Genomic DNA, 13,133 nt, shown 5'->3' with positions numbered 1-13,133 from the left:
TTCTTACTGAGTAAGTAAATAAAGAAGGTTCCTAAAGAACCTCCATTATGCAACTCTTTTTTTTAAGCCTAATTCTAGTAACTGTATGTACTTGAGAGTAAGAAAACTGTATTTCTTTGAAATATTCTGTGACAGAATTTTTAAGAATTCGGACAAACCTCCTCCATTAGGTAGCATCTACCTGGATCAATTTTCTATCCAGCAATAGCATCTCTTGTGCAATCTTGTCTCCCTATCTCTCCTAATCCAACCTAGAGCTCTTCCCACCATCTATGTCATTATTGCATGTGCATGTGTGTGTGTGACAGGAGGGAGGAAGGGAGGGATGAATGGAGGGAGGGGAGAAATGTTGACTGATTTTGATGTTCCCTTTAGGGGACAAAAATGGATGGTATCATTTATTTTCCCTTCCAGTATATTTCTCACGCAAATGAGTAAATTAAAAAGTTTATTATGTATATATAATTATAAAATGAATATATAATATATATTATTTATTCATTTTATATATATATTATATATACACAGACATGTTTTCTTTATAATAAATCCTTGATTGTAGGTTTTCTCATAAAAAGCTATATAGAATATGGGGTCATTTGACACTTCAAAATTCTACTTGGCCTAATTGGCCAGTACTAGCAAGGCTGACACACCCTTGCTTTCCGGCTGGCTGGCCCCTTGTCCAGAGCATCTTTCTACATTATTTACCTAGAATGACCCTAATTCCTTCCCATATCATTTATACTCCTAAACCACGGGGAATTTTTAATTCTCCAATGACAAGAGAAGCATTCTTCAAATTTCTTCTCCGATGGCTTGAACCCAGACTACTCAGATAATTTGTTCTGAGAAACTCAATACATTAATTCAAATACAAGCTTTAATGCACAAAAATTAAATCTATAATATCTAGTTATTTTGGATGCTTCAAATGAACTTTATTTTTGTATCTTGTATATTGGACACTAACTTTAGGTTTAGGAGGGGAAGAACTGCTGAACTGGAGAGCCAGTGAATTACACGCTCTCTTGAAACTTAATGGCAAGCTTTCATCCCAGAAACGTAAGGGGATTCTTGAGGCCTGCAGTTGCATTCCTGCCGCTCGGGGTAATCAATAAAATCTGGGGCAGGCAAGCCAGACAGGATCATCAGGGATTTGTTCCAGATTGTGAATGTTGGACAAACTGGAAGAATGAAGGTCACATCAAAAGTATGAAGATGGAGAGAGTTAGCTGGGTCATAGAAAGACAGCATGTTGTTGTCATAATCCAGAAGGACACCCAGACGCTTCAACTGTGGTGGCACATCCACCAGCATTTCCTTGTTGTTATGTCTGACTACGAAGTTACTATTGCATCGAGAGAAGACCCATGAGGAGGCGTTCTTGCCAATCCATTCATTCTTGGGAGCTGATTTGTAGGCAATGCCAATTGCATACCTGTGAGACAGTAGAAAGGAGAGAGAAATAAACATTTATTAATGATCTGAGTTATGCTAGACACCGTACAGGATATCTAAGAAATAGAATACAGGTTTCTTCCTTAAATAGTTTACATTTAGACCCATAATACTGACAGCACTAGAGCTTTAAAAAAAGTTAGCAATTAGAGTGCTGAAATTTTCAACTCCTAGCTCAGTATATTTTCCCTAATTTTATTTTTTAAAAACTGGCAAATTTTTCTAGCAGTGGTTTCCATCACACGCCTTTTAACCTTGACTTACTGGTATTACGTTTGTGCTATAGAACTGAATCTCCCAGGAACCTAACAACAGGGGAGAGAGGAGAAAAGAAAGGTGGGGTCCACTTACCATGTTGAGGAACCCATGACCACCTCCCAGTAGTGGCAGCCACTGTCAATGAATATATTTCCTGCTGCCCCATAGCATCCTGTGCCACTAAACCTCTCTGGGGTATGGCTCTTCTTCAGAGAGCTTTCATCCTTCTCCATCTGCAGTCCATCATTGGAGATCTTCAACTTCTTGTGAGTCATTTTGGGATCCAGTTTAAAGGGTTGGCCTGAAAAAAGTAGAACAAAGAAAATGCATGAGGAAGTATTTAAGAATTCTATCTTTGTCCTCCAGGACCCTCACTATCAGAGGAGCCTCGACATCATGATCATTCTTGAGTCAGTGAAAGTTGACTGGTGTTTGGATTATATTAAGGAAGCAGGCCAGAAGCCACTGTTTTTAATAAAATAAAAATAAGCTGTCCTCCCTTCACAGGCTATCAAGTTAAAAGGGGGCTCTCAGGGTCTCATGTTCTCAAATAAGTTTTGTACTTTGCTTTATTTCAGTGGGTGGTTTGGGCTTTGAGCAGATTTCAGGGGAAGGAGTATTTGAGGTGAGACAAAGTGAGGGAATAGACAAGATAACTGCTGCTTGGTGGCAGAACAAAAAAACCTGAGAATAACTCAACTACAGGACAAATTGTTTGCCCTCTAACTACTGGGATGTAAATAACATATAATTAGGTAACTTTGTTAGAGTGACTTCTGCATCATCAATAATTAGAAAAAATATTTGTTGTGCAGGATCATTCACAACAAATTATTCCTTACAGTCATAGACAAAACCAGTTAGTTACTAGAAGCCAACAGCTGGGTATGGCAAGAGCTGTATAACACAAAACGCCTCTGGCAGACACCGTTGGCGAACGTAACACTCACCCCCTACTTTTTCTCTCTTACCCGCTTTTACTATAGAGATCAGAAAAGCTAAATACTCAAGCTCCTAGCCTCCCTCGCTGCTAGGGTTGACTAAGAAGATGGAAGCAGAAGTCAGAGAGGGTGGAGGAAACTTCTAGGAAAGTGTCTGCTTTCTTGATGAAAGGGACAGCCATCACGTGTACCAACACTTTCCCCCTTCTTTCTTGAAAGGAAATATGACGTCTAGAGGTTGCAGTGGCCATGTTGTGACCATGTGGCAATAAGCCAACACACAAAAGGAGAAGGAGCCTGGGTCTCTTACGACATCACAGAACTGTTGCACCATCCCTGAACCGCCTAACCTTCGAGCTTCTTGCTACGCGAAAGAGAGAAAAAAAACACTATTTGTTTAAGCTGCTAAAAAATACTATTTGTTAAGCTAAATTAGTTGGATTTTTCTGTCACTTTCAGTCAAAAGCATTCCTAGCAGGTATGGCTTCTCAGCAGGAGGATTTTACCGGATTATCACAAACAGTACTCTTTTACTCAGTTGTCCCCAAAGCATGGAGGCAGAGTGCAGAGAAAAACTCTTCACTAACATCCTCCCAGGCCACCAGCTGTTTTATGTGTATCTCTGTGTCCACATACCTCCCAAGGACACAAACAAACCCCCTGCCCAAAGCACAGACTCCAACAGTACAGCCCCTCTACCCGGTGCCACTGCCCCCTTACACTGCTGTGGGTGCCAGTGTCAGGCTAAGCGTACTTGCTGGCACGGAGGGCAAAACTGCTCTCTCCTTTTGGAATCACCACAACGTACTGTTTGTTTTGAGTCGGGTAGGCTCACTGTTCCGGCTGCCTGCTTGGTTTATGGCTTTAACAATGAAGATGTAGCGTGTCCCACTCTGAAGTCCATGGACTGTGTAATGGTTCTGTTTGATGTTGGGCACAATCATCCAGCTATCCACGGAATTATACAGGCCTGTAACGTGGGGAAAGCAAGGATGTTAAGGTAATAGAGGTAGGATGATGAGAAGCACACTGAAAATTCATCAAAAGCTCCCCCAAAAGTGAATTTCATTTTGTTTTCTTTTGAGCCGTGGAAGACATAGTGAGATGAACCTCCTCTGCTTCTTTTCTCCCACGGAGCTAAGCTTATGCTAGGCTCCTTGCTTCTGGTAACTGAACGTAACCACTAGTGAAAGTTAGGTTACTCCAATTTGCTGCCAAATAATACAGGAAAACTTCTATACAAAGTCACAGAATCATCTCTTTTATGGAATCTCTAGGTCTTTACCCCAAAGGTCCAATCCTCTGAGATCTGAGTCTGACCTCGAATGGGTGGAGCAGAGCACAGTAACATGGAACCTCAGAGCCAAAAGGACAACTAGGCACTAAATTTCCCTCATTTTACAGATAGGAAACTAAGATAGAGAGAAGAAAAGTGACTTGCCCAAGGCCACAGATAGCTGGCAATGGTGCTGAGAGGAGAACTCTGGTCTCTTTAATCCTAGTCCAGGGTTCTCTCCACTACATCACAATTCACGGAGCAAACAGTAATGTTCCTTAGTCTCTGCAAGGTAGCGAAGCTTTCAGGGCTTATGATTCAACTCTCCCACACCATCCTCACCCTTACTTCCAATCTTGGTGGGCTCCAAGGTGTCATAGGGAAGCCAAGGAGATGACATGACAGTCAAAGCAGAATATCATCTCCTCACTTGACACTACCCAGTTTTACCCCTTCCTGCTTCTGAATCCAATACGCATTTGAGGTTGGGTGGTCCAGGAACACACTGTTGTCTGGAATCTCCTTCCCTCCCAAGTAGGGAAAGGGATCAGAGATCTAGGTTTCTGCTTTTGAAACTCTTTAGACCATAAACATTGACTTAAACAGAGAACATGTACATAATTAAAAACATGTATTTGGCTAACTTTTAGTAAAAGAGGGATCGACATTCTAGTCTGTGAATTTAGACTTATCTCTTCTGCTATCTGCTTTTCAGTCAGGTTACCACTTTTTAACCATAATTCTACCAGAAGATAGAAAAGAGAGGGCAGGGAAAATGAGTGGTGAATTTAGTCATTTCTATGCAGCTCTAGCAAAGGATTTAGTGAGGTTAAAAATTGGAAATAATAATAAGTGATTTGAAAGAGATATGATCAGAAGGGTTTTATAATTAATTTGGGGAGTGGTAGAAGAAGTCTAAATAAAAACTAGAAAAAGAAGCATAATGGGGTGCAAACAGATATGCTATAGAAAGAAGAATAATTGGTGGCGATGTTCAGTGATTTTCATGAAAAGACACAAGGATAAGGGCCAGGAAAAATGTTTGAGGGCTTGGTAGCCTATGTATCAATGCACAGTATGAATCATAAACTGCACATTAAATTTTAATACTAAGAGGGAAATATATGATCTTCCAGATATACTGCTAACAATACAAAACCAAAACAAACTTCACAATGAAGTACTATGCAGCTATAAAAAAGGTGGAAGATCTCTATGAACTGATAATGGAGTGATTTCCAAGATATACTGTTAATTTAAAAAAGAAAATTGCAAAAGAGTTTATGTAGTATGCTACCTTTTTTTGTGAGAAAGAAAGGCAAATAAGAAAACATACATATATTTGCTTAGATTTACAAAACAATAATAACAACAAGAAGGAAAAACCAGAAAATAATGAAGCTGGTTGCCTACAGGGGATGGAGGTGGGGGAAGAAAATGAAAAGGATACAGGAGAGAATGCCACTTCTCTGAGTACACCTTTTTTTGTATAGTTTTCCCTTTTGGAAACATTGTTGTTTTAAAAATTCAAAAAATTTAAATGCTGTCAATATGAATGGGAAGAGTGGGGTCTAAACCTGAAGGCAAACCGAAACAAATGAAGCCACCTGCATTTCAAATGTAAACAATCACAGCAAAGGGCAAGAGGAGAACTGTAAACAAATCCTCACTATTGTTTGTGTTTGCAGTGGGATGGGCAACTATTTCAGATATGTCATTGAGCAAATGAGTACCCCTGTTGATGTTGTTGGGAGGCAGGCTTCTCATTGTGGAAGTAGGAACATACAAATATGAAATGGGGGAAGGTAAGAAAGAACCTGCGGGATGGACTGGAATTGGAAATATTGGTATAAACTCATGATTTCTAAAATATGTATGTGTATGTGCATACATACTGCACATGTTAAGTATGCGTGTACGTATATTATGTGTGAATATGTATATGTACATGGGTGTATGTGTGTACTTCTAGTACCCAGGTTTTGGTCTGTAATAACATTCTCCTACTAAAAGGGACCAGGGTTCCTCAGAAAAATGGCTGACTTCAGGGCTGGGGCAGGATATGGTCAAAATGAGCGTACAACCTTTTGTTATGCTGAAAAGTAAGGAAGCACTGGAGAAAATGATGGAAGACTATAAGGACCCAGGAGTCAGCTTAAGAGGCTCCCACTGGCTAAATTTGGGCAATCTGAGCACCAAAATAAATAAGGGCAGTAAAGAATTATAAACCATTGAAAAAAGAGAATTCATAAGTCCATACTGAGAAGTAAAAAAAATAAATAAACAAATGAAGGATGAGACTTTTGCTTACAGTAGAATGCAGAGTGGCAACCTGTAAACATGGAAGGGGATGCTCAGTTGGAAAATCATTATTTTGCCATCATCAGAGTAAAGATTGGATCAGGTGAGAATTATTGATTGATGCTAAAACAGGGATGGGGGTGGGATGGGTTTGATGAGGAAGCAGGATATTTTCATGGTCTTAAAGTATCATGGCACAGATTGCTTATTAGTTGCAAAAGGAAAAATAGTAACTATGCAAAGAAGAAATCAGGCAACACCTTTGATCAAGTGATCAAAATTAGCATCACCAATGAAGGGCAAGTACACATCGTGTGTCTCCAGATGTGATGTCCTAAGGAGAACACGTCTCTTATGTAGCCTTCCAGCCGTAAATGTGTAATCTGAATGTAATCGTGAGGAAACATCAGACAAACTCAAAATAAGGAACAGCATAATAAACAAATCAAAGGGCACTTTAAAAAGTATCAATGTCATTAAAGACAAAGAAAGGCTGAGAAAATGTTCCAGATTAAAGGATGCTAGAAATATGACAATTAAGTCCAATACCTGATCCTAGACTATATAGGACAACATTGGGTCCTTAATATGTCATAAAGCATATTACTGGGTCAACCGTCAAGATTGGAATATGAATGGTGGATTAGTTAAAAGTACTGCATCAACGTCATACCTCTTAAAGTTGATAACCGCACTGTGGATACATAAGAGAATTTCTTTATTCTTAGGAAACACACACTGAAGGATTTAGGGGTGAAAGGCCATGATGTATGCCAATTACTCTCGAATGGTTCAGAAAAAATGGACAGAAACAGAGAATGTTAGCAAATGATAAAGGAAATGGGATAAAATATTAACAATAGGTGAATCTGGGTAAAGAGTATATGGGCATTCTTTGTGCTGGTCTTGCAACTTTTCTGTAATTTTGAAATCATTTCTAAATTTTAAAAAGGTAAATATATGATCCTCTGGGTATCACTGAGACTTAATGAGATGGGATTTATCATTGAATTATGGTAATGGAAGTATAAACCTTGTTCAAAATGGAAAGACCACAATATGGAAATCCATGAACCTGAGTGTAAATGTGTGTGGAGAGCATTTGCATGAGAATGAAAATGAGGGGAAATAGAAGTTACATCTCTGTGGCAGTATGTTACAGACTGCCTGGCCAGGGAGAGGTTATAGCCAGTGCTTTCATAATGCAAAACGCAAAGCTGAAACAGAGGAAAGATATACAGTAATGGGGAAGACCATTATCCAAACATCTGTTGGAATTCTTATTCAGCTAACAGCATCATCTGAAACATTATTGGCTTGTGACAATTTCTAATCTCACATAAAGTGGGGAGAAAGTTTGAAATAAAGGGGGAAAGTTGAAAAAATAAGGAGAAGTACTTCTCCAGACAAAATTCTAATCAGCAAGGAAGAAATTTCTGGTTAAAGAAAATGTGGAGTTTGACTATTTTAAGATTCTTCATGCAAGTGGTATCATGTAGTATTTGTCCTTCTGTGTCTGGTTTATTTCACTTAGCATAATGCCCTCCAGGTTCATCCATGTTATTGCATGTGGCAGGATTTCCTTCTTTTTAAAGGCTTAATAATATTCCATTTTATGTATATACCACATTTTCTTTATCCATTCATCTGTTGATGGACAACTTTTTGTATGTCAATTATACCTCAATAAAGTGGTTTTAAAAAAGAGAAAGTATAGGAAAACCTCAAGGGAAAGTAGCTCTCACAACCAGGGTTCAGTCAACAGTGGCAGGCCAGACCAGCATGTGGGACTGGAATCTTCATGAATATTCTTTCCTAGTAAAATAGTTTCAACTTATCTGCCCATTGCCATCCAAAATTTTGCTTCAGGGCTCTGCCTTTGTTCCTGTCCTATTCTACTTTTCTGTCAATGGTCGAAGGAGGAAGACATAGAAGGCACGCTGGAAGGGAAAGTAAATATATTGAATGGCAGAAACTACATACAAAAGAATTTTGGTAGGCTGGAATGAGGAGTCAGGACTAGCCAGATAAACTGTCATAGGAATAAATTCAAGATGTTGTATTTCAGTTTAGATATTCAATTGTATAGGAATAGGATTTGGAATGCCTGGGGATTTCAGCTGACTATATGCTCAGTCAACACAACAGTCAACATGGCTGCTGGAAAAAAGGTACAGGACAAGGGGGCATCAGCTAACACACAAGAGCAATAATACAGCTATCCTCAGCGAACTAGGACTAATTGGTAGCTGGTTTAATTCAAGGAGCATTAAGCTTGAAGTCTGACAGGCTTGGGTTCAAATAATGACTCCATCAGTTTGTAGCTCTGTGACCTTGGACAACTCATTTAACTTGAGCCTCAGTTTCTACGTCTATAAAATAGAATTAATATCATCTATTTCATAAGGCTAAGGAAGAAGTCATGAGGACCAAATGACATAACATATATGGGAGTGTTTGTAAATGGAAAAGCATAATACGTATCCAAATTGTTATTATTATTCACTAGGAGGAAGTCTTAGGCCTTTTATAAGGAAGCACTGACAATTATTTATAGCTGCACGACAACTGAATGGGCTATTTTGCTAGAATTCAGCTACCCATCACTGGAAATGTTTGAGCAGAGACAGGACAAACACCTGCAGGGTTTCTGGTAGAAGGGAAGATTTGACAAGATGACGTCTGAGGTCCCTTCCAATTCTAAGACGCTATGGTCCTCTCACTATTAAGAATTATCCTCTAAGCTTTTCTTTACAAAGGACTATGTACCCTTGAAAACAGAGGTGACAGCCTTTTGATCTTTGTCACTTCTTGGACTTATTCTCAACTCCCAGGAGACCACTGCTCTCCCCATATCAGGAAAGAGAAGCACAGTTACTGGCTTTAAGACTTTCCCGAGCAGGAGAGACAACTGCAAACAAGTATGTTGGGGAGGCCTTAGCGTTTTGCGACTTCACAACCTGAAGAAACACCCAGGAAAGCAGCTACCAGGGCCAAGCGGCTTAGGATGGAGCTGCACGAGGCAAGTGTTTTTTAGAGTTTGAGCCCAAATGTCCTCTCACCTCCCCATCCCACCATGTGGCCCTAAATTGTCACAAGACGGGAAAAGGAAGCCTATCGGGACAGTTTCGTTGGAAAAACTCCTCTCATGCGGGTCTGTGAAGTCAGACACAGAAGCACAAACACAGGGTAAAAAGAAAATACTAATTTGCAGCTATGCAACCTTAGGGTGCAAATCAGTTCCAATCTTGAATCCACTTTGAATTCTGCTTTCATTTCCATTTTCCCCAGCACATTGAGGGGAACTTGCAGCTCTAGTTAAGATCCTACTGCCTTGTCTTGCTCCAATTCATCAGAAGGTGAAACCAGAACATGTAGGCTAAATGACTTTGCTTTGCGAACGTCTTTCATTTGATGGCCCACTGATGGGCCATTTTATATTTGGTGTAATTCTTGGAGGAAAGGGAGAAGGGGTAGAGGGAAGAGTGACAGAGGCAGGAGGCTTGTCACTTCACTTATTCACTGATACAAATAGGTGTGGTAAAGGAAGTGGTAGTCTTTGAATGTAATGTATTTTACCATGATAATGAAGTGGAAGAAGAGTCAAGGAGAGAGATGTTCACACACATAGGATCGGCAATGATGGTGGCTTAGCTACTCAGGAATGAATTCTGAGCTGTGTTCTGATTTGGGAGAGTGGAGTGACATGGATTAACTGAGGAAAAGCTAAGGATTACATAACAAATGGGAGTGGCCCCAGTGACTGCCCAGCAAGCAAATACACAACTTGCTTGTCACCCATCAGTAAGGTCTTTGCAATGCCCTGGGGGAGCTTGCACTGTCTACTACGAAACACTATACTAAACAACCTAACATGTCTTACAAACACTTGCCTCGTGGCGCCCCGGCCAATCTTGAGCAGCTTACTGCTTCCTTACATTTCCTTATCTCTGGCCACAGGCCCCAACTACACCATGACTTACTGATGAAGTTAGCCTGGCCAGTGAATATGGTGTACTGAAGCTCATAGGAGCTGATGCTGAACTCATCATCCGAGATCCAGTGGACTGTAATGGTGTCATGGGAAGCAGTACAGAGTTCCTCTCGGATAGATGGTGGGTTTGGGGCTGTAAGGAAAGGTGGAAAAGAAGGTAAGGAAAGCATACTCTCTGTTCTGGAATTTTACAATCGTTATTCTTGCTGCCCAACCCAACATCTCGTGGAAAGGAGGTTTTCTTAATAAGAAGCTTTAGAGTGCATGTACCATACAACCTGAATCCAAGTGCTGAGACCTCAAGTTCCCCCAAACCACTTTTGCTTCAATGGTAAAGGTATTTTAGGCAAAGATCTAAGCCTAAGTTGCTGAGATGATTGATTGCCCATCGTCTACTCTGCCTGCACTAACACATATGTAGATATTAGAGCAAAGTGGTCACATGTTTCCTTATTACATGACCTTCGACCTATTTCTTTTTTTTCAAAGTAAGTTGTATTATATATTTTTGGCAGTATTAATAGGGGTTAATTGTGCAAATTAATATGAGTTCCCTCATCTGTAAAATGGGGATGATAATTACCTCACAGATTCGTTGTAAGGATCATTATATAAAATTAATATATAGTGTCTGGTATAAAGTAGAGGTTCAATAAATAACAGCTATTTTAACATAGTAACAAAGATAACTACAAACACAAAGTTATTGTGTGTGTATATTTTTCTCATGGAATGATCATTCAACAATCCTGAAGGTAGTCAGTGTTTTTAACAGACTGGTTATCTCCCTCATCTTCTAAAATTCTCTGCAACTCAGATATTCTTCTTCCTAATCTGCTAATTCCTAAATTTCCTTAAAATCATTTGGGTGGTGCCTATACCCATGTGAGACATTCTCTAATATTCTTTAATTACCACCCGAGTTCTACCCCTTATAACAAGTGACGTTATATTACTGACAGGCTCATAAGGAGAAAACCATCAGCAACTTCTTGTTTTTTACCTTTAAGTAAGGATGGTATGCATACCCATTCTGTCCCCGGAGTCATTGACAACTCATTTCTCTTTTCTGTTACATGAACTAAAATATATTCTATCTAAAGAGATATATGTATCATTTTAAAGATTATAAAAGCATTTTCATGATCAATATTGCCCTTTACAGATTATTTTAAAGTAAAAGCACACCAAAAGAAAAGGACTAGAATGGAAAGGAAAGCACAGTATTTTCACACCTGTTAAATAATCCAGCCCCTCCAGCAGTTTCTTTTCTCTGGAAAAATCTAAAGCAAAGTTTTCAAAGGCATCATTAAAATTGATGTCTGGAATCAGAACTTGAGAAGATGCAGTTGCCATAGCGACCCTGGAAGAGAGAAAAGTACATCAATATACATCAAAATAGGTTTGCAACCTTTATCCAATGTTTGATTTCTGGTTAAACAAGGTGAAAATAAATGACTGCTAGGGCTTGATTCATTTAGTGAAAAATATCATATCTGTGCTTTTCCAATGGAAACCACTTAAATTTTAATCATCAGGAACCAATTAAGGGTTATACCATATTTATTCACATATGTTCACCCCTCAAACACACTCCCCCATCCTGTCTTAATTAGGAGAAGTAAATACAGGATTCTTTCCCCTCTGCATCATTTTCCATCTGGCAGGCAGCATCAAAACTAGACCTCTGAAGGCTTGGTAAGAGCAGTTTGAGAGAATTTTTTCTCCCCCTCTATTTTTTTAATGCTAATCAACAAGCCAGCATGCTGGGGCTTGGTTAAAACCTTCCCCTAAATCCTGTACTTTGTTTGACCTTTTATAACATTTCCATTTAACTAATTCTAAGAGTCTCAAGAGCAGGATCCATCTTCCATGGTCCCTAACACAGTGTTGGACACATAATGAATAAATAATTGTTGAATGAATAACTGAATGACTAACAACAACACAAACGCTAACCTTATTGAGCATTTAGTATATGTAAGACACCATGCATGTACTCTACATAAAGTTACTCCTTACTATCGCCCTGCGTAGCAAAGGTTATTTCCATTTTGTAAATGAGACATAGAAAGGCTAAGGAACTTGCTCAAGGTCACACAAGGATCAGAAAAAAATATATAACTGAACCTATGTTCATTGGATTCTAAACTTTATACCCTTAACCATGTAGACAGGTCCTTTTTGAAAAAAAAAATAAGGTATATTTTTACATACTTCAGCAATTCTAAACCATTGTTCCACATCAGATTTATCTCTGAGCTTTGATCAAAATATACATGTTTAGGTCCTGTGCCAGACCTGAATCAGAGCCAATGAAGATCCTTGAGCATGCAAATAACAGGATGGAAAGAAACATTAACTTGGCAACAATATGCATGTTAAAGTGGAGAGAAGAGGCATTGAATGCAGGAAGACCAGAGAGGAAACTTGTATGGTGAACTAGTTGTAAGGAGATGAGGAGTTAAACAAATACATATCCTTATGCATGGATACCCTGTTACACATCTACCTACAATAGCTTTTGGCTGTTTCTGGAAATTGAGAGGTTTCAGGAATAAAATTCAGGTCAGGATAAACAAATGAAAGACTAATACAATGAGAGCCACTGAAGCTTTTGAGGCAGAGGAGTGATGTGCTCAAATTTATGTTTTAAGAACAATACTCCAGGGCTTCCCTGGTTGTGCAGTGGTTAAGAATCCGCCTGCCAATGCAGGGGACACGGGTTCGAGCCCTGGTCCAGGAAGATCCCACACGCCTCAGAGCAACTAAGCCCGTGAGCCACAACTACTGAGCCCGTGTGCCACGACTATGGAAGCCCATGCACCTAGAGCCCATGCTCCACAACAAAAGAAGCCACCGCAATGAGAAGCCCGAGCGCCACAACGAAGAGTAGACCCCG

General features: G+C 39.5%; 1 protein-coding gene across 6 annotated transcripts in view; it reads right to left on the bottom strand.

The window, feature by feature from the left end:
- Positions 1-525: 525 nt before the first annotated feature.
- MID2 (midline 2) overlaps positions 526-13,133 on the bottom strand; it is a 94,623-nt gene continuing 82,015 nt past the window's right edge. For 4 of the 6 annotated variants that reach the window (XM_057538843.1, XM_057538840.1, XM_057538838.1 and 1 more), the window contains 5 exons: positions 11,467-11,594; positions 10,131-10,364; positions 3,469-3,630; positions 1,813-2,020; positions 526-1,441 (listed from right to left, as the gene is read on the bottom strand). In XM_057538843.1, the coding sequence (XP_057394826.1) occupies positions 1,039-1,441; positions 1,813-2,020; positions 3,469-3,630; positions 10,131-10,364; positions 11,467-11,594 (1,135 nt within the window). In that variant the 3' untranslated portion in view covers positions 526-1,038. The remainder of the gene's footprint in view (positions 1,442-1,812; positions 2,021-3,468; positions 3,631-10,130; positions 10,365-11,466; positions 11,595-13,133) is intronic. The other 2 variants (XM_057538841.1, XM_057538844.1) reach the window with 1 other exon arrangement.

The sequence above is a fragment of the Balaenoptera acutorostrata genome, chromosome X (assembly GCF_949987535.1).
Source record: "Balaenoptera acutorostrata chromosome X, mBalAcu1.1, whole genome shotgun sequence".
Classification (NCBI taxonomy): Eukaryota; Metazoa; Chordata; class Mammalia; order Artiodactyla; family Balaenopteridae; genus Balaenoptera; species Balaenoptera acutorostrata.
This window is presented reverse-complemented; position numbering and strand designations above follow the sequence as displayed.